This window comes from Trachypithecus francoisi, unplaced genomic scaffold (genome assembly GCF_009764315.1).
Source record: "Trachypithecus francoisi isolate TF-2019V2 unplaced genomic scaffold, Tfra_2.0 Lachesis_group1, whole genome shotgun sequence".
NCBI classification, from domain to species: Eukaryota; Metazoa; Chordata; class Mammalia; order Primates; family Cercopithecidae; genus Trachypithecus; species Trachypithecus francoisi.
Window position 1 is genome coordinate 94415200 of NW_022681454.1, and position 18884 is coordinate 94434083.

The following is an 18884-nucleotide window of genomic DNA, read 5'->3' on the forward strand; positions in this document are numbered from 1 at the left end:
ATACAGCATCTTATCATATGGCTTATTATTATTTATACGTTGTATTTAGAGAGGACTTTTTTTCAGAAAAAAAGTGAAAAATGAAAACTGCTGCTGAAAGGTGCATTTTTGTTCAGTAGTTGACAAGTAAATATATTTGGTCATATATGAATATGAAATCAAGATTTGAGGACCTTTGAAACCATGAAAATTAGTTTAAAAAAGGAAGTGTGTCATTCATTCAATATATTCATGTGATTCTTACTAAAGAGAAAAGTTTTTGTTTACATCATAAACCTTTTAATAACCAGAATGTCTAATGTTGTTAAATCATCCCTTTTCTGAAAGTGGAATCCAGCCTTGTTTTAGATTTCATAACTTTATAGTATTTGGGTGTATGGAAAAAAACTAGATTAACTTACATTAATGGGATTCTTAAACTTTTCTTTGTTTCCAGAGAAGTATTCTTTTAATACTGTTTGTAAGCCAGTTTTTCCTTAAATGCTTTTTGGTCTAAATTGACAGTCTTGAAGTCTTTCCTAAAGTAATGTTTAAACATCTCTCTGGCATTCCATTATGGGCACCTGCTGCTGATAATTACAGGTCTGTCTCCTAACCACTTCCTCTGCTTTATGTCAAAGCAAGATTCAGGCTGCTTGATTACAAACAACTACCAGTTAAAGACCAGTGCACAGCTCTCTGTGGTAATTATTCAGGGCAAGTTGGGTCTGTGTTTACTGAAGTCTTAGGAAACAAGAAGCAGTTACTTGTTATAATTTCCTCTTTGCTAGCAGTGTAGCATAATCCATAACATATTTTGGTTACCTTAAAAGTGCTTATGAGAATATTTTATTCAATAACACCTTATAATGATACATTTCACTATACTATTTCCTTGTCAAAAAATCAAAATATCCTGCCCCAAAATAATAGGCTGTGGTCCTACCAAAAGAATTTTCAGACAATAGTCAATTACAAGGAAACATTTGGTTTAATATATACTCCAAAACATATTTATTTTTCTTTATTTTACCATTCTACCTCTGTTCCTATAGCCACCCTTCCCCACCACCTCACACTCACACCATTGTGCCACGCATAAGACTTGTTGACTTTACAGTGGAGAAAAATGAAAAGTATGCCATGGGGTGATTTTTGGCACAACAATAATCCCAAAATAGAACAAAATTTCATCACTCAACCTGAAAGTCAATGTATTTTGTCAGTATTCCATATGATAGAATTCTACAGTTGAATAATTGGAAAGATTCTCTGGCAGTACTGCAGTGCTGTTTGACTTGCACACCTCTTTAATTCCCAATTCTGTCTTTAGGTAAATTGACCAAACCAGTTAGAGCCCAACTGTGCTCTTAATGCTTACCCGTCAATTGTCTGGGGTTTATTTCCTCAACTGCAACAGAATCCAAGTTCTTCATTAGTTAATAGTCTCAAATTACAGGAGAGAAAGTCTGAAGTTAGAGATGGATCTCTGAGGGTGAGGAGATTGGCCTTTTAGCTAGAATCTAAGAGATGGGAAGCACTCACTCCTGAGATAGTCTTGATTTCCACCTACGACTTCACATTCACCTCGCTCTGTCCAGTAACTCTCAAAGTGGGTGATGAAGAGAACCTGGAAAGTTTCAATGAACTTTACAACCCTGAGTCCTCACACAAAGTCCTTCCAAGATGCTTTATTTATGCATCAACAAAATATGCATTCACTTAACATCATTCAAAAAAAAAAATCCCGGTTACCTTCTGGCTGTGTGCCAAAAGCTGTATCACGTGCTGGAGACACCAGAATCAACTCATCAATTCCTGTACTTCTTATGTTGGCCTATCAACTGAGGACACAGGGAAAAGAAGAGTGCTCCTGTGAAATGGGAAAGGTTGCTGTAAGAAGGGGTGAAGATCTAAACTAGGGAGCCTGAGGAATTAACACTTGTTCATAGCAAATGAAAGAGCTTAAGCGAAACTGATAGTAAGTGGGCACGATGGCTTGTGAGAAAACCCTAAAGGATGTCATCTACTGAGGCTGCACTGGAACAGCCTGTGCCAAATTTGGGAGGGTTCATGGTCCGGAAGATTGTGATGACAGGGAAGAGAGTCAGAGGGTTAGCACAAATACTCCTGTCACTCATGGTAAGATGTTCAGATCCTATTCTAAAGGTAACTGCTGAGTAAAGGTTAAAAAAAAGGTTTTAAGAAAAAAAGTTCTACTGATGGTGTCTATTAGAATTTTCCTGACTTGAAGGTGGAGGTTAGAGGAGAGTGAGGAAGGACAGGAAGCAGGAAGAACCTTCTTCAGTGAACCAGTTGGGAGAAATGGACATATTTTAAAAATAGTTAGGTAACATCATTTAATCATTAAGTAACAACTTTATTTTGAAAAATAATATGATGGCTCCCACCTGTAATCCCAGCAATTTGGGAGGCCAAGGTGGGTGGATCACGAGGTCAACAGTTCGAGACTAGCCTGACCAACATGGTGAAATCCCGCCTCTACTAAAAATACAAAAAAATTAGCTGGGCATGGTGGCAGACGCCTGGAATGCCAGCAACTTGGGAGACTGAGGCAGGAGAATTGCTTGAAACCAGAAAGAGGAGGTGGCAGTGAGCCGAGATTGCACTACTACACTCTAGCCTGGGCAATAAGAGCAAACCACCATCTCAAAAAAAGAAAAAAAAAAGAAAAATAATATGAATAATATTTTATTATTTAATAATATTTTAAATGATAAAACAAGTTTTATCATTTAATGTGATATCATTAAATAATACATCATTAAACACAACACCATCAAGTGTCTGAATATGTGTACATTTTTTGTGAACATGTAAACATGTGGGACTCCAGGAAATAATTTAATTCTTTATTTGTTCGAATAACTTGGCTCTCTGAATTGCTCTCCTACACCTCAACGAAATAATAGCAAATAAATAATATATTATGGCACAAAATAAATATCGTTCTTGTTAGTTCGAAAACAAAAACAAAAAAGGCAGTAATCATTCAACAGAACTTCCTAAGACAGTTTAATATTCAGAAAATTAGTTTTTGAGAAGTATGTTTTTATTTCAGAAAACAATACAGGTACAGCCTGAAAGAAGGCATTCTAAATAGTCTCATATTTTTTGTTGTTTCGTTTTTCCCTCCCTGGAAATCTTCAAATAAAAATCCCTACAAATTCAATGTTCTAGGTAGCATAAAACCCCAAATAAGCAGTTTAAGCAATCATTAAAAGCTTCTGTTGAATTCTTTAGATGGAATAATATCCTATAAAGATAAAACATTTTTATAATTATGTAGGGACTAAACCACACTGTTGATTGCAGAGTTTTAAACGTGGAACATTCCCTGCAGCATAGCACTTGAGGACGTTGGGGAGGAGGGTTGGGCTAAAAAAATAAAAGAGTGTTAACCTGATTTTTGGACAGAGAAAGTTACAAGTGAATCAGTGTTTTATAGACCTACTTAAAATATTTCCTGTGGGGGTATCATCCTAAAGTGGTGACTGAGTTGTCCTTGTTTATTTAGTTAGTTAATGCATCTATTACATCATGTTTGCTAAAGGTCCACCATTGCATTAATTTGGGTTATAAATATTTTGGGTTATGTTCTTCCTATCAAGTTGACACATTTTGAGGACAAGATTTTTTTATGTTTTGTCTTGTTTAAATTTTACAATGACACATTTTAAAGAACATAAAAATGTCACAGTGAACCAAAACAAATAATAATGAGTATTCTTTGTAGCTGAAAGGTTTTTTCTTTATTCATATTATTTTTCAAAATAAAGTTGTTACTTAAGGAACTGTACACTTTCATTTTACAAATACACAATGGAAAACATTTTCAAGTAGAACTATGATCTTCGGATATTTTTTCCATTCCCTTCTCCTTAATTATATCATGATTAACATTAACATATATATGTCTTTTAGAAACTATAGAGTTTAGCTAGAGTCTGTTCATTAGTACATTTCAGGAATATTTTATTAAATGCAATATGTATCAGTCACAACATATATATTTAACAGTAGGGTACCTAATTAATTTCTTTTTTGCTTATACAATAATGTGTCCCCTTGCAAATGTAGAAATTTGACCTTGCTTGGAAATTGCAGTTTAATTAATTTTTGCTTTTATATTAGTATCAGTAAAGACTTTGTTGTGTTAAAATTTCTGATATAGTGAGGAAGGTTAATTGTTTCTCTTCCTTCATAAAGAGTTTAAATGTTAGCAATGGGTAACAAGTTTCCTTTCTTCCTGAATTCTAATTATATTTGTCTTTATGACTACAGCAAATGTATAGTAGAGAAAAGCACAAACTTATTTTTTTCATTAAAGTTTATCAAGTAGTACTTTTATAGAAATATATTCTAGATTCAGAACCTGGCACAGAAAAAAAGAAATTACCTAAACTTGCTTATTCATAAAACTGAAACAAAAGTGGGTTGACTTTTCAAAGAGTTTTATTGTAAAATCAGAATCTCATAACCTAACTGGTTACAAAAAGAAATGTGATTTTAAAAAGTGCCAATTTATTTTAAGAATTTTACCTTTGACAACATGCTTTTATTGGTCCATATGACATTCTTTCACCTGATGTTACCCCCGACAGAACGCAATTTTGTCATTCTTTTATCTAATTATTTTCATAATAATGCCAAGTGAAAATCATTGTATGGCATAGACTTATATGATGAGAATAAAACAGCACGGCAACAAATGCTAATGCGCATTAAGTGTTGTTTGGTGCCAGGAGCTACTCTCAGTTCTTCACTTTTGATGACCCTGTTAATTACAATTCTATGATGTAACTATTATTATTATTGGAATCTTCTCCTTGAAAATATGGAGTGAAACTAAGAGATTTTAACTTGTATTCAATTTGCAAAGCATATATTTTAGCACAATTTATTCACCTGTACCAAGAGACTTATATAAAGGCTGCCATTAGTATTTGGCCAGCACAGGTGTCTGAGGAATACATTTGGTTGTACATCTTAATATTTCTTTTCAGAGTAATTTTATTCATTTCCTATATCAGGAAATTATCAGATCCAAACACGCACACACGGGTGCACACATACATACAAATACATGCACACATCCAATACATTTTTAATTCTCTAGCAGTTAAAGAAAGAAAGGATTAAGTTGGAAAAAAAGAGAGATTCACAGCATTCACTCAAAGAAACACAGCCATGATACACTTTAAAAAATGAAATTATTAAAGATGCCTTTAATACAAGTTTTATAAGCATAAATAATAAATAATCAAGTGAAGATCAATCCATACTCTACTATGTGTTGGCAGTGTATGTATATATACACATATATCCACGTATATATACACATATGTATATATATACGTGGATATATGTGTATATATGTATATATATTTATAAATATGTATGTATATATACATGTATATATACGTGTATATATGTATATATACATACATATTTATAAATATATATATATATATTTTTGAGATCTGAGTCTCGCTCTTGTCACCCAGGCTGGAGTGCAATAGCATGATCTTGGTTCACTGCAACGTTTGTCTCCCATTCAAGCGATTCTCGTGCCTCAGCTTCCCAAGTAGCTGGGACTACAGGCGCACACCACCATGGCCAGCTAATTTTTGTATTTTTAGTAGAGACGCGGTTTCACCATGTTGGCTAGACTGCTCTTGAACTCCTGACCTCAGGTGATCCACTGGACTTGGCCTCCCAAAGTGCTGGGATTACAGGCATGAGCCACTGCGCCTGGCCACTCCATATATATTTTTTAATGTCATTCATACAGAAAAAAAAGAACACACTTCTAAAGTTATCCATGAAAGTAACAGTACATTAACAGGGTAATCTTTTTCTAAAAACTATTCCAAAGTCCAATGTAATAACTGTCCTATTTCAATCAGTCTGGCATCATCTTGTTATTTTCAACATAATTCAGTTTCACAATACTAGCTCACAGATGTGTGTAAATTTATTATGTGGCCAAATACAATGACATTCTTTATTCATCTTGCAATAGAATTAAGTTTTATGCAATACAAAAGGAAAAACATATGGAAAATAGTCACTTTTAATAGATATTTGAGTCTGAAAAAAATAAAATGGGTTTAGAATTAAAAATCAAAGCCCATGGCTTGAACTGAGGCATATTCCATCTGTTATTAATGTTTGAGTTATATACTAAAGATGAGATTATTCATCAAGTCCCTCATGCAATATGTTAGTAAATGGGATTTTGGTTAGTAATTTAATTGCTTAAACCCTGACCATGTAAGCTCCCAATTCACTCAAAATAAGATTTTACAGTGGCCTGACTGAATTAAAACAGTTAACAACACCAAAGAGTACCTCTTGATTTTATTAAGAAATGCATGTATGAAAATCTATTAATATAGGGGGAGATCTCTGCCATCCCACTACAGTAAAGAGTAAGCTTTTCCTTTTCCTTTCTTTGCTTTCTCTTTTTCCAACAAATGATGGGTTCTGTGAGAGTTTTTAAAATATATATATATAAGGAAATATGGACTTAATTTTAAAATCTAAATAAATAAAAGATGTGATGCCTCTGGTTAGAATATTGAATAAATAATTCTGACTACTAGAAAGTATAATGAGAATTCAAGACCATTGTGAAAATGCTCACAAAGCTTATGCACAAGCTATCGGGGTCATATGCTTAAGCAGGGCTCCACCCTTGTTACTTGTACAGAGCTTCACTAATGGTCTGATAATAGGGGAGGGGAAGGTCGGCATGGAGGTTCTCGTAATACTTTATAGTGGTCTAAGCATGACAGCCACTGATTAATTACTGCCCTGTTCTCAACACACATTAGATTACTGAGCAATCCCGTTTGCCTCCACAATGGCTTCATAGTTGCAGAACACTGTCCTAGAGGATACGTTAAGGTGACTTACTAATGATCTTTGGATACTAGTGTAAATTTGCAGTGAAACTTCTTGTCTTTCAGATGTTTAAAATGAAGATTGGAAAATATTCAAAAGACGGAAAAATGTACATGTAAGAAACTCTCTTGGGGGAGATAATGTGGGTATTTCAACCTTCAATTTCATTTCAGACAGCAATAATGCATCATACTTCTTTCAAAAGGATTATCATAGTAATCACCTTAAAAATATCAGGACACATTCCTCTCTTTTTACTTGCTCTCTCTTCTAATTTCCTTACTTTCTCTCCCATTTAGACACATAACAGTGTTTGAGGTGGGGGGAGTGTCGTATAGTTTCAAAATACACTGAAAAACTAGACACTCAGCTAAGAGTAAAAAAAAAAAAAAATCACTTCACTTTAAGTGAATTTCTCAAAGTAGCTCATGTTAATATGTGCTTCTATGGAAACAACTCTTTCTGAATGTCAGCTTAAGCTTCTCCATATGATTTTTCTCAAAGGCTCCCTTTAAAAACCATCACTACTATTTATTATCTTCTTGTTATATAGACTGTTACTTTTGCTTCATCACAAATCTCTGCCTGTTTATTAGCAGCCCTGCCACCACTATCAGATGACATTTGTTTTACTTAATGTACATAGTTTTAGGGGAAAAAAATTATAGAACTGCTATTACTGCATTATATGAAAAAATTCCAATGTACATTTAGCTGACACTGCATCAGCTGCTATTTAAACTGGGCTTAGCTAATGGACTTTTAATGTCAGCGGGGTTATGTGCAGTTACTGGCTATTAGCAGAAATGGCTCCTTTCTATAAAAATCACTTTTCCTCAAGTGTGTTGTTTGAACATTCCTTTCCCTAATTTAGTGACTGTCACTGAACGCAAAACAAACTCAAGAACTCTGGAGTCCGCTGTTATCTTTAAGACTCTCTTTTTAACCTTTCATTCAGCATTAAACAGGCAACCTCCCTCATTAGTATTTAGACTTGTAATCTGAAATCTGTGTGATGCATTATTATTTGCTTTGCCATTCTTAGCAGTACACTACATATTTCACTATGAAAACCCCACGTCACCGATGAATGGTATATGTATGAAAGAAAACATTCAAAACAGTTTGCTTAATCCTAGAATTTATTTACGCACTTTAAAAATCCTAGTTCAAAAATGCCAAGTGATGTGGGAATGTATGACAATAATAATCAATATATGTTTATATGTTGATGTATTATGTAAATATAGAATTAGCCTGCATTTAATACACTAGTGAATATAAGTAGGGAAGCATATTATCACTATATACTGAATACAATTCTGTTTATTCTTTCTTTAGTAACAACCTTTCCCTCCTCCCAATTAACTGTATCTTCATCCATTTAAATAAAGCTTTAAATAGATGTAATGGATAAACCTGGAAACAAAGCCACCAATATGGCATCTGAGGGTATCCAAGAAAATCAAACATAACTCCATTTGATTAAGAGGTTGAAACAAACCATCACTGAATTCTGATCAGAGAAGAACAGCACAACTGAACTCTTCTTCAATCAGCACACATGAGAGGTCACCTCACGTAGGGTGCTTACCAGGGACATGCTGTCTCTTCCAGCGAGCACCCAGAGAGGGGTTCATAAATGTGAAGAAAGGATTTTACCCCTGCATGCACTGCAGGCATAAAAGTCGACAGTCTCCTTTGGTCAACAAATTATAGTCCACCGTGTAGGAAAACAACAGCAGTTCTCCTCCACGGCTTTGAATAAGTCAGTGAAAGTGGAGATCCCTTAGTCTCTGTCACTTGGATGACAGGAGAGAACTTGTTTCCATCAGATAAGCCACTGCACTAATGAGGCAGAAACATCTCTTTGGAAACTGGGGAAATGACTGTGCAATTTGCCAAGAGCAAGGCAACTTTTCTAAGAAAAGTTCAGATATAATTCTTCATTTAGAAATCGGTGATTAAATCTGAGTTCTTAGTCCTTGACTACCTTTATGAATTTGTTTTACAAGTTAAAAAGTTTTTTCATTTGTTTGATAGGCTCCATTGGTTTTTTGAGAATATTGCCAAGTCTGTTTGAAAATCAACTCTTGCTCCTAAAACATAAAAAGCTACAGACACACACACACACTCACAATTTGTGTAAGCACATATATGCTCACAGGGAATTAGGGAACTATGTTTGCTTTCTCCTTGTCATTCTTCATTTCATTAAGAGTCGGCCTGGAAACACCCTCCTAGGAAATATTTCCATAGTTATTTAATTCAATAAAAAATGATGTGTATCTTTCATGTGATCATCATTTCTAATAAATCCAATAAAATTATCTGCTCTCCCTTGCTACTGGGAAAACATACTGCCAAAACTTCTCCTGGCCATCCTTCTACTTTTTTTTTTTTTTTTTTAACCATATTATAGTAAGTAAACTATAACATTTTTCACTGTGGTCATTTTAATTCTATACAGATTTATATATGTGTGTATAAATATAAACACAAATAAAAATGACAACAATACTTAACAGAATAGCTTAGGAAGTAGCATTTTATAAAACCCCTGGAGGATACTGGTATACCATTGATTTAAGTCTAGATTTCTCAGACAAGCACATCCTGCCCAAATTGTTCCAATACAATTCAAACTTCTTACAAGTTTCTACCTTTTAAATACTTCCCAAATTCTTTTGCTATGTTAATTGAAATATGTGCAAATCAAGACTCTATTTAGATAAAAGTTTCAAGTCAGAGGGCCTGTTGAATAATATTATGATGAAATACTGATTTAGGGTCTCTATTCCAGATAGCACAAATAAATCATTTGAGCATGTCTGTTTTTCCTCAGCTTCTGAGAGCAGTTACTGAAATGGGCTTCTGTTTTCCACCACCCTGCATGCTCTGTGGGTGATGGCTGTGGGAGGCAGGGCGGGAAATGTCTGAGCCTCCTTCAATCCTTGAATTTGATCTCTAACACATTTTTAAACTTTATTCTTTCATCATCTCATAGAGGAGATCCAGAAGGAAAAAGGAAAGTTGCTAAATAAAATGACAGGCACCATAATCAATGTTTCATTTAGAATGACTTCAAGATTGCTGCTTGCTAAACTTGAGCACTTCCACTGGGTGGCTACAATGTGTATATTTGCCAAACACTTTATTCAGTGAGATAAAATGTATCATTTTCCCTTAATCAAAAGCGAAATTCTAATGTCAACGTATTTCACATAGACATACAGCTCAAAGTGAAATTACCATTATTTACTTTGTATTTCCAATCATAAAGAGTTTGTTGTGGTAATAATTTGGTTACTTGTTTGATTTTGATTAGTAATAACACAGATCTCTGAAAATCATGTATAATAACAGTGCTCTTGTCACTGATTATGATTTTTAGTTTCTATAAAAGTTACAGAATACCATTGGCTAAAATATAATCTTTGATCTAGTTCTTCAATGGGTTTTTAAGGCCATATGAAGTTCCAAAAAGATATTAGAATTATTTAAAATATTGAATTTGAATACAAGTAACAAATACGCAAATTCATAGAGAATAGAAGAGTCCCAAATTGCTCCTTTTACCTTTATTTCTATAAAGTAGTCCCCTGCTTCTCTGCGGTTCACTTTCTGCAGTTTCAATTACCTGAGGTCAACTGTGGTCCAAAAATGTTAAATGGAAAATTTCAGAAATAAACAATTCATAAGTTTTAAAGTGCGTGGAGCTCTGAGTAGCGTGACAAAATCTCTCAGACATGAATCACTCCTTCATCCAATGTACCCATGCTGTATAGGCTCCCTGTCTGGTAGTCACTTAGTAGTTATCTTGGTTATCAAATGAAAAAAAGCAGTGTAGATGGGAGTTCCATACTATCTGTAGTTTCAGGCATCCATTGGGTCTCTTGGAAAATATCTCCTGTATTTAAGGGAGGACTGCTGTACATGAATTAATTTGCTTGTTATTATAAGTAGATACTTTTATATCACGTACCCTATTACATTGCACTAAACTTCTATTATCTAAGAGAATGTATATTATGAGTTAATTTAAAATGATCGCTTTTATCTACAAATGCTGTGCTTTACTTCTATACTACATTTTTATATTATTATATACTCTATAAGTTTTTTAAATTTTGAGAAAACCTGCATTTCTATTTATGGATATATTTCTATTTATGGATATATCCCTTCCGACTGTACTGTAGATGCATTTTAATAAACAAGCACTACTCTCTTTTTATTGCAAAGAAATATCCACATATAAGGTGGTTCTTCCGAACAGAAAAAAAGAGAGAAAAAACAATAAATAAGAACAGAGTTCAGGCAGTCCATGATTAAATAATCAATTAAGAGATTGACTAAAACTGAGAAATGTTAGCATGCATCAATGAACTTGTTAAGTGTGCTCAGGGAGTTTCTGTTGTTTCACATCCTCAGTTAGAAGGGGATATGATCCATGGTCATCTACATGAGGCATTTTTATAGCTCTCATAATTGCTGAGAAATGAAACTAGCCACAGGATCCACATGACAACATGATTAATGATGGTAAAACCCCCTATCCTCACAACATTTTAAAATAAGTAAGACTGGTAACTCTGGTGTTAAATCTGAGTAATCAATATCATCTGTTAATACGATTATTGTGAGCCTGGTATTTAAAATAAGAACTCTAACAGGCATACCTGTATACTGAAGTTTCACCTGGCTCCCCTCACTCTCACATTCCACTGCCACGTTGGCAATGAGATGTGTTTAGCTATTTAACTAAAAGAGGGTATTCCCCAAACATGGGGGCTTTCAGATGTTACACTTCACTTTTGCCACACAAAGCACTTTTGCATCACTGCTCATTGCTACAAAAACTATACTGACCTAAGGACAAATACCTGCATATTTGGCACTTTCAAAGCTATAGCTCACTTTCTAAATTATAACTTCAACTTAATTAATGTAATGGCAACTTTAATACTATATACTCCATGTAGAAGGGGAGGTATGTTTTAAGTACTTATAAAATCTGGAAACATTCTTCTGTGTATTTCAAAACCTCATTATATATTCCTAAGTGAGCAACTTTTGGGGGAGCAGCAATGCTCAAAACAAAAAACTACAGTACAACTTCAACACAAAACTTTTTTTTTTTAATTCTGAAATTTCAGCTCAATATTTTCGAACATGTTGTTCATAAAGAGTCCAAATATCTGCAGCATGATATATGTTTTGGGTTTTCATGAAAAGGCAGAAATTCTTCTGGTGGTTCCATAGAGGTAGACAGGATAAAAAAAAAAAGTTTTCTATTTCTGATCGTGTTAGCTCATAAAAGTATTACTATAAAATGTTTTTATTAAAATCTCCATAAGTTTGAAAATAACAAATATTTAAAATAAGAGAAACTATAAATTATCCCATTACTGAGTTTCTTTTTTAAAAACTAGAAAAAAGGGAAACATTAATGTTTGAATATCGCTCAAAGCAAACTTACTCTGCTTCAAAGTAGCATAAAAAACAGCACCGAGTTTCTGTGAGTAAAACATCCTTGAGCTAAGAGATACTGAAATAATACCAAAGGTCTCATATTCATGTAGCCCTCCTCCACAAATACATAAGCAATAACAAATCCAAGTAAGAAATGAAACCAAAGAAGCATCCCTACATATGTTTAAGAAGTCAGGTTAAAAAAGAAAGAGTGCAGAAGCAGAACCAATAATAGAAGCAGAATGACAATTTTGTAGGTGAAAATCTAAACTGTAAGTAACATAAAATGCCCTACAAATCTCTTATTTTATCTCAAAAGTTTGACAGAAAACATTTGCTCCAAACATGCAAAGAATAGCCATAACCATTAAACAGTAAGAATTAAATGCAAATATTTCACCAAAATATATGTCATCTAGATTATCTATGCTGTTTTAAATTAGGATAACAAAACTTCCTATTGCAAATATAGTTTGAATAAATGAAGGTTCTGGTGAATTTGCTTTGCCTTCATGTTGACCTATTTTTTGTTTATTTTGTTTTAACACACAACCAATTATGTTATTTAGAGTATACACTTGTGTCCATTTTCTTTTAAAGAAAAACTGTCCACATTCACATAAAGGTCTGATTTTCCCCAAACCCTTATCAGAAACCCTGGGGTGTACCTTTTTTCTGTAATAGTGTTCACGGATTTATGAAACGTTATCTTGCAGTATTCCTTGAGAAAACAGAAAGTCAAGGACAAGCTTCTTGCAAGGACTTAACTGGCAGTGACTTAACATGGCATTTTTAGAACTAATAGGAGGTTAATTTTCCCAGAGAGAACAGAAGGGAAGAAAAGAGGCTGTGGAAGGGAATGAGATTCCCACAGGCTGTTCAGAGAACCGTGCTCTGTTCAGGAGTTTACAATGATCTACTTTGGAGCATCTCTTCAGACAGCTCCATTTCTTGCTTTTGGGGAAGCAGTGTCAGCAGCTATCATGATACTGAGTTCAAAATTATTGACCTTTAGTTTCTTTTACATCTAGATTTCTTTGCCAATGGTTTGTAGAATTGGAAGTTAAGGAATAATACTTCTATTCTATGAGCTAAATGCTTCTCTAATTGTAACCTGTAGTATATATTATCCTCATTTTTATATGTGAGGAAACTAAGGCATGGAAACATTAAATATCTTGCTCATAGTCACACAGCTGGAGGTGCTGGAAGCAGTATTATGAAGCATTGGTAAGCACCATGTTAACTGACAGAATGGGCATATACCACTAACAGTTCTTAGCTCCTGCCTCCCCAGAGCCAGATGAAACTTGCATTAAATCTAAGTAAAATGCTGTTGCAACGCAAACTTAGCTTCAAGAACATACAACTTCCAGCCAAATCGCTGCTCCAAGTTCTTCTGTGTAGAAATTTTAGAAACCCCCACCACCACTCACATTAGAATCCTAGCTTGACCTATGTTTACTGTCTTCGGATGTCTGAATCCAGAAAGTACTATACCTGTGTCCACTTTTATACTTAAGAAAGTGAATTATAATTCCATGATTCTACTTCTGTCTTCCTGTAGGGCTGAAACTGCCTCACAACATTCCGTTTCCAACAAATAGCATTCAGTCTGGGATGCAATATGAGTGCACAATAATTGTTTAAGAACTTTACTTCTAATACCATGCTTTATCTAAAGAAAACATTGTTTCTAATTTGTGAGGAAATGTGAACAGGTTTGTTTTTAACTGCCACAAATACAAAAGTCAAACTAAAAAAATATGTAGGCTAAAACTGCAAGGCAATAGCACTGGCTCAATCTCAAACCCCACAATTTTCCCCATTATCTTCCTGAAGTGGTTGCAGCCTGTATTTTAATGTTTCTTCTGAGAGTGACTCCCTCTGCTGCTCCTGCAAAGCCATGACCTAAATCAGAAAAGTGCTAAACGCAGTTAAGGCCTAATAGAGCACACTTGCTGTTTGCACTAATTGGAGAACCTAGCATACATTAGAGAACAGTTATATTTAAGTCTCAACAATAATTCTAAATAAGCTAAGAGGGTTTGCTTAGTAGAGCTCATGCCCTGTTCATGTCCTTAGGGGGGTTGCTTAAAATAGACCCGTACGAATTCTGACTAGGACAACCAGCTCCCAAACTACAATAGGAGGCGTTTGAGGACCCTGTCTTAATTAACTCTTTACCCTCAGTATCCAGAATACAGGGAGTCAATAAATGTCAGTTATAATCTAATGATTCCTAATTCTTTGCAAGTGTTTGGAAAGTTTATTCTTTGAAGCTTTTAAGCATTCTCTAAGCTAGAATACACAAAATTATTTTTCTAAACAGAAGTAAACTAGCCTACTTTTCCTTATTGTATATTCCTAATGTGAATTCATAAATTTTCTGTACTCCTACAATGGAAACGTATACGACAGAATTGTAATGAACTTTAGTTGTCTTCATTGTTGACTGTCTGTTTATATCACACCAATATGCAAACACGCATAAAGGAATTTTTACTCTTTTGTAGGAAGACATTAAAAAAAAAAACAACAAAACTATGAATTAAGATAATAGGGAATTATCCCAATCTGATTAGAGACTTCAGTAATTTTTTGTCCTGAGTTTGGTGGTGTTAACACTCAAACACTAGTTGGTGCTAGATAAGCAGCATACCAATGCTGTGTAGCCCAGATAAAATGCATTTATAAACTAGGAGGGTCCTAATTCGGAAGCACACTGATCACACACACACATGCCTTTTACTAGTAAAATCTTTCATTCTTGGAAGTCAGAAACACTGCAAATTCCCTGGAGCTAGGAGTTCCCAGCAATCCTGAATGAAACAATTAGAGCATAGCCAGAAAGGAGAAAGTTGTTGCCTACAGCCTAGAGAATTTCCCAAGGACCTATTTAATATGACTGCTGTCTAAACCACAGTTACAAAACTCAGTACACTCACAAATAATGCCTATTCTATGTTTTATCTTAAATATCTGTTGTTTCCTTGATCATATCTGAAGATATATACATACTTCTAATTTCTGCAGTACTTCAACAACAGAATGAAAACCTCATCCACATTGTAAAGTGCTTAAATTAACTTTCCCATGTTAATTGCACTTGGACTTTCATTCATAAGAAATAGTTCATTTGGATCTTTAAGTCATCGTCACAAGGAAGTCATACCTTGAGGGTATGGGCTAGTGTTCTAGTCCAAGGAAAGCAGAAAGAAGAAGAATAAGAAGGGAAAGGAGGTCTGACCATCAGACAATTTATAAAATGTGTGATTCTGAGAGGAAAGTGTTAATAGTGGCTCAAGATAAACGGGCTGGGGTAATGTACTGCAGTGATGATAGTAGCTGATAGTGGAGTTTGGTGCTTTATCCTTCCTTTGATAACTAACAGACAACACAGGAAGAGCTGGTATCCCTGGAACATGGAGGATAACAAAGACAAAAGTGGTAGAATAGTGCATTTTACAGACCATAAGATTCAAACAAAAATTTCGCTAATCAAGAACTGAAGGAACTAAATAAACGAAATGGACAAGAACTGCAGTGAAATGCACACACCCAACAGAGTACGTTTTCTTTTCCACTTAAGAGGAGACTCAGTCTCCAATCTTTAACTTGCCTACTCTATAAAAAGTGCAAGAGGAAAACAGTCTATCCTAAGCATTTTTTCTTTTTAATCTCTTCTCCCTTCTTCTTTCAATATTAACCCATTTACATTCACCTGTTTGATTATCTTTATTGATCCTTTTTCTACCCAGTCTTTTTAATTTGGTTATTGTAAGCTCTCAGCAGGAATCCTATCTCTTGTTTGACATCTTTGGGGACTTTAACTTGTCCTTTTCCCAAACAGTTCTCTCACCGTGTCCCGTCCCTCTCTCCCACCACCCACCTCCATGGCTCAGTCCTTTGTGCGCCCAATAACAGCAGGCGAATTCCATAGGGAGTCACGCGGTTGATTCCACGACTATTCATCAGGTTGTTCACTTAAGCTTCCAAACACTCCCCTCTAAGCATCCTTGGCTAGCGCCCTGAGAACTTGTTATCAATTTTAGGAAATCCACAAGCCATGATTCTTGGTGGAGATTCCTTTTTAAATGGACAGACAGATGAACTCTGGAAGTGTGCATAAGAAAACAAGAGCAGAACCTCGGGGATGGGAGGCATCTGGCGAGAAGGGAAGGAAGGATTTATGAGCAGGGCCACTTAGCAGGGCAGCAGGAAAATTTACTCCCGAAGAAGCTATCGCTAATTCACAAAGCCTTGCTAATCACTTACCTCCCCACCCAGACCACACTCCTATGCTAGGCGCTCTCCTCCACTTTCAACAACCCCACCCCCATCCCCAGCGCCTCTCTAAGATCAGAGGGAATGCTCTCCGGAACCCCTAGGGTGTCTGGACATTACCTGGGGAGTTGGGGCTACGGTAGAGCCTCCCTTTACTCTCCAAATTTGGAAATAATAGTAACCGAGAGTGAGGGGAGAATCCCTGAATTGCCTCTGAATGCTGCCTAAGCTTCCTTCATCCTCTCTTTTTCCAGGAAAAGCTGAGCTGCCTCGCCTGAGCCGCCTCGCCTGAGCCGGCTATCACCACTGAACTGGGCTAAGAGACCCAGGTAGGAGTTGGGCTTGGCCAGAAGTTTTGGGGCGCAGGTGACCCGAGAGAAACCGCAGAGGGGTCAGCCTTGGCTCTTTCTTCTCCGCTCCGTTCCAGTCAGCTTCCCTGGCTTGGAAGGCTGGGAGCTGCTGCTAACACTTCAAACTAGGGGAACACGAAGGGAGCCGGGCGATCAGCTCCTGAGCCTCCCCTCCTCCCTTACCCATCGCCAACTCCCGGCCACACACTTCCCAACCCGGCTTCGCCCAGGGCTCCGGTCACTTATGTTAAAGCTCACAGGCGTTAAATTAAAATGTCAGAGTTATAAACTGGTCGGCCACGCCGGGGAGTTTCGGATTCGGTTTGAACAACCAGCCGGTTCCCCCAGAGCTCTGGGATTTTTCATTTCTACGTCCCCTGGTGAGAGGCAGGCATGAATTGGGGTATGTATGAGTGCAGAGGCATGCACACCCCGGGCCTGCCTCCAGCCGGGTACGCGGATTCGGGTGGGCTGTGTATTTCCACAGCACCTGAAGCAGCAGGCGAGGGGGACGGATGCTTTCGAGTCCTTGACAGTAATGGGCACATTTCCTTAGCTGAGCGCCCTTCGGGGTCTAGTGTGCTCAAAGACTCAATGAAGATCCTGCTACCCCAGCCTTGGCACAGCGCGAGGAGCCTCTGTGCATTATGCGCTTCGGGATGCATCTACGGTATATCACACAGCGACCCGCACCGAGAGTCTCTCCAAACCTCTGTGTGTACAATATGCAACAACGTGCGCTTGCGGAGCCGAAAGTGCACAAGACACCCCAGGCTCCCACACGTATGGAGACGGATCGGATGCGTGTCCACACCCCGTTCGTCCCCGGTCTATTCGTGCCCATCTCGGAAGATGGATTAAACATTAATAATAATAATAATAATAATGCTTCTTGACTAGTTGGGAAAGTGGAATTTAGAGTGGTTTCCAGTTGAGAGCAATGAGGCAAATTGAGGAAGTCAGGAGAACTGGGAAGGAGGAGAGGCAGCAGGGAAGGAAGAAGCGAAGGGAGGTGGCCGCGGAGCCTGGCGGACCCCCTTACCTTGGGCGGCGGAGCCAGTGCCGCTGGCGCTGAGCAAGGCCAGGGCAGGTAGCACGAACATTTGCAGCAAGTATCCCAGTCCCAGTCCGCAGCGGGCCGCTGTCGCCCGCAGACCTTTCCTCATCGTAGACAGAGGTGTGCCGGGGGAGGGGGGAACAGAGAGACGCGCAAACAGCTGAAAGCCCCAGTGGGCAGAAGCTGAATCCGTGCACCGCGAAGCAGTCCGAAGAAATAACGACAACCAAGAGCCACACTCCACTTTCTCCAAGGGCAGGGGCCAAAAGGGGGAGGAGAGGAGACGCCGAGGAGGAGTTTGAAGGTCCCTCTTTTCCAATGCCTTCTAACTGACGTCTCCCGCGAGCGACTGCTCTGCCCCCACTTGGGAAGTCCAGGGAGGCGCAAGGCGGCCACCTCCGCCGCTCCCCCCAGCAGCAGGAGCAGCCGCAGCTGCGCCGCACGCCGAGTCTGGACTGCTCTCCGGGTCCCCTCGCCAGTGAGGAACACACACAGACACGGGGGTGGGGGTGGGGGTTGAAGTGGGGAGTGGGAGGAGGAGGGAACGGAGGGAGGAAGCTTGGGCACCGTCAGGCGCTCTGGTCTCCAATCTCAGTGTTCTCACGCCGGCGGAGAGATGTCCCGGCTGTCGCTGATGGGTGGCCAAGGAGGGTCACATCCTAGAGTAGGGCGCACGGGTGCGCGAAGGCGCTCGGCAAGGAGGCGTAGAGGGCGCAGCACAACTCCGCTAGGGGGGCCGGAGCACGCCCGCCCGCCTTATGTAAGCAAGGATTGGAGGGAGATCAGCGCCCAGGGCGGAAGGTGGA

At 37.6% G+C, this 18884-nt stretch overlaps 1 protein-coding gene across 1 annotated transcript in view; it reads right to left on the minus strand.

The window, feature by feature from the left end:
• The window catches only part of UNC5C (unc-5 netrin receptor C), a 484018-nt gene extending 465557 nt beyond the window's left edge, over positions 1–18461 (minus strand). The window contains exon 1 of the mRNA XM_033214856.1: positions 18064–18461. Within this exon, the coding sequence (XP_033070747.1) occupies positions 18064–18187 (124 nt within the window). The 5' untranslated portion in view covers positions 18188–18461. The remainder of the gene's footprint in view (positions 1–18063) is intronic.
• Between the last annotated feature and the right edge of the window lie 423 nt (positions 18462–18884).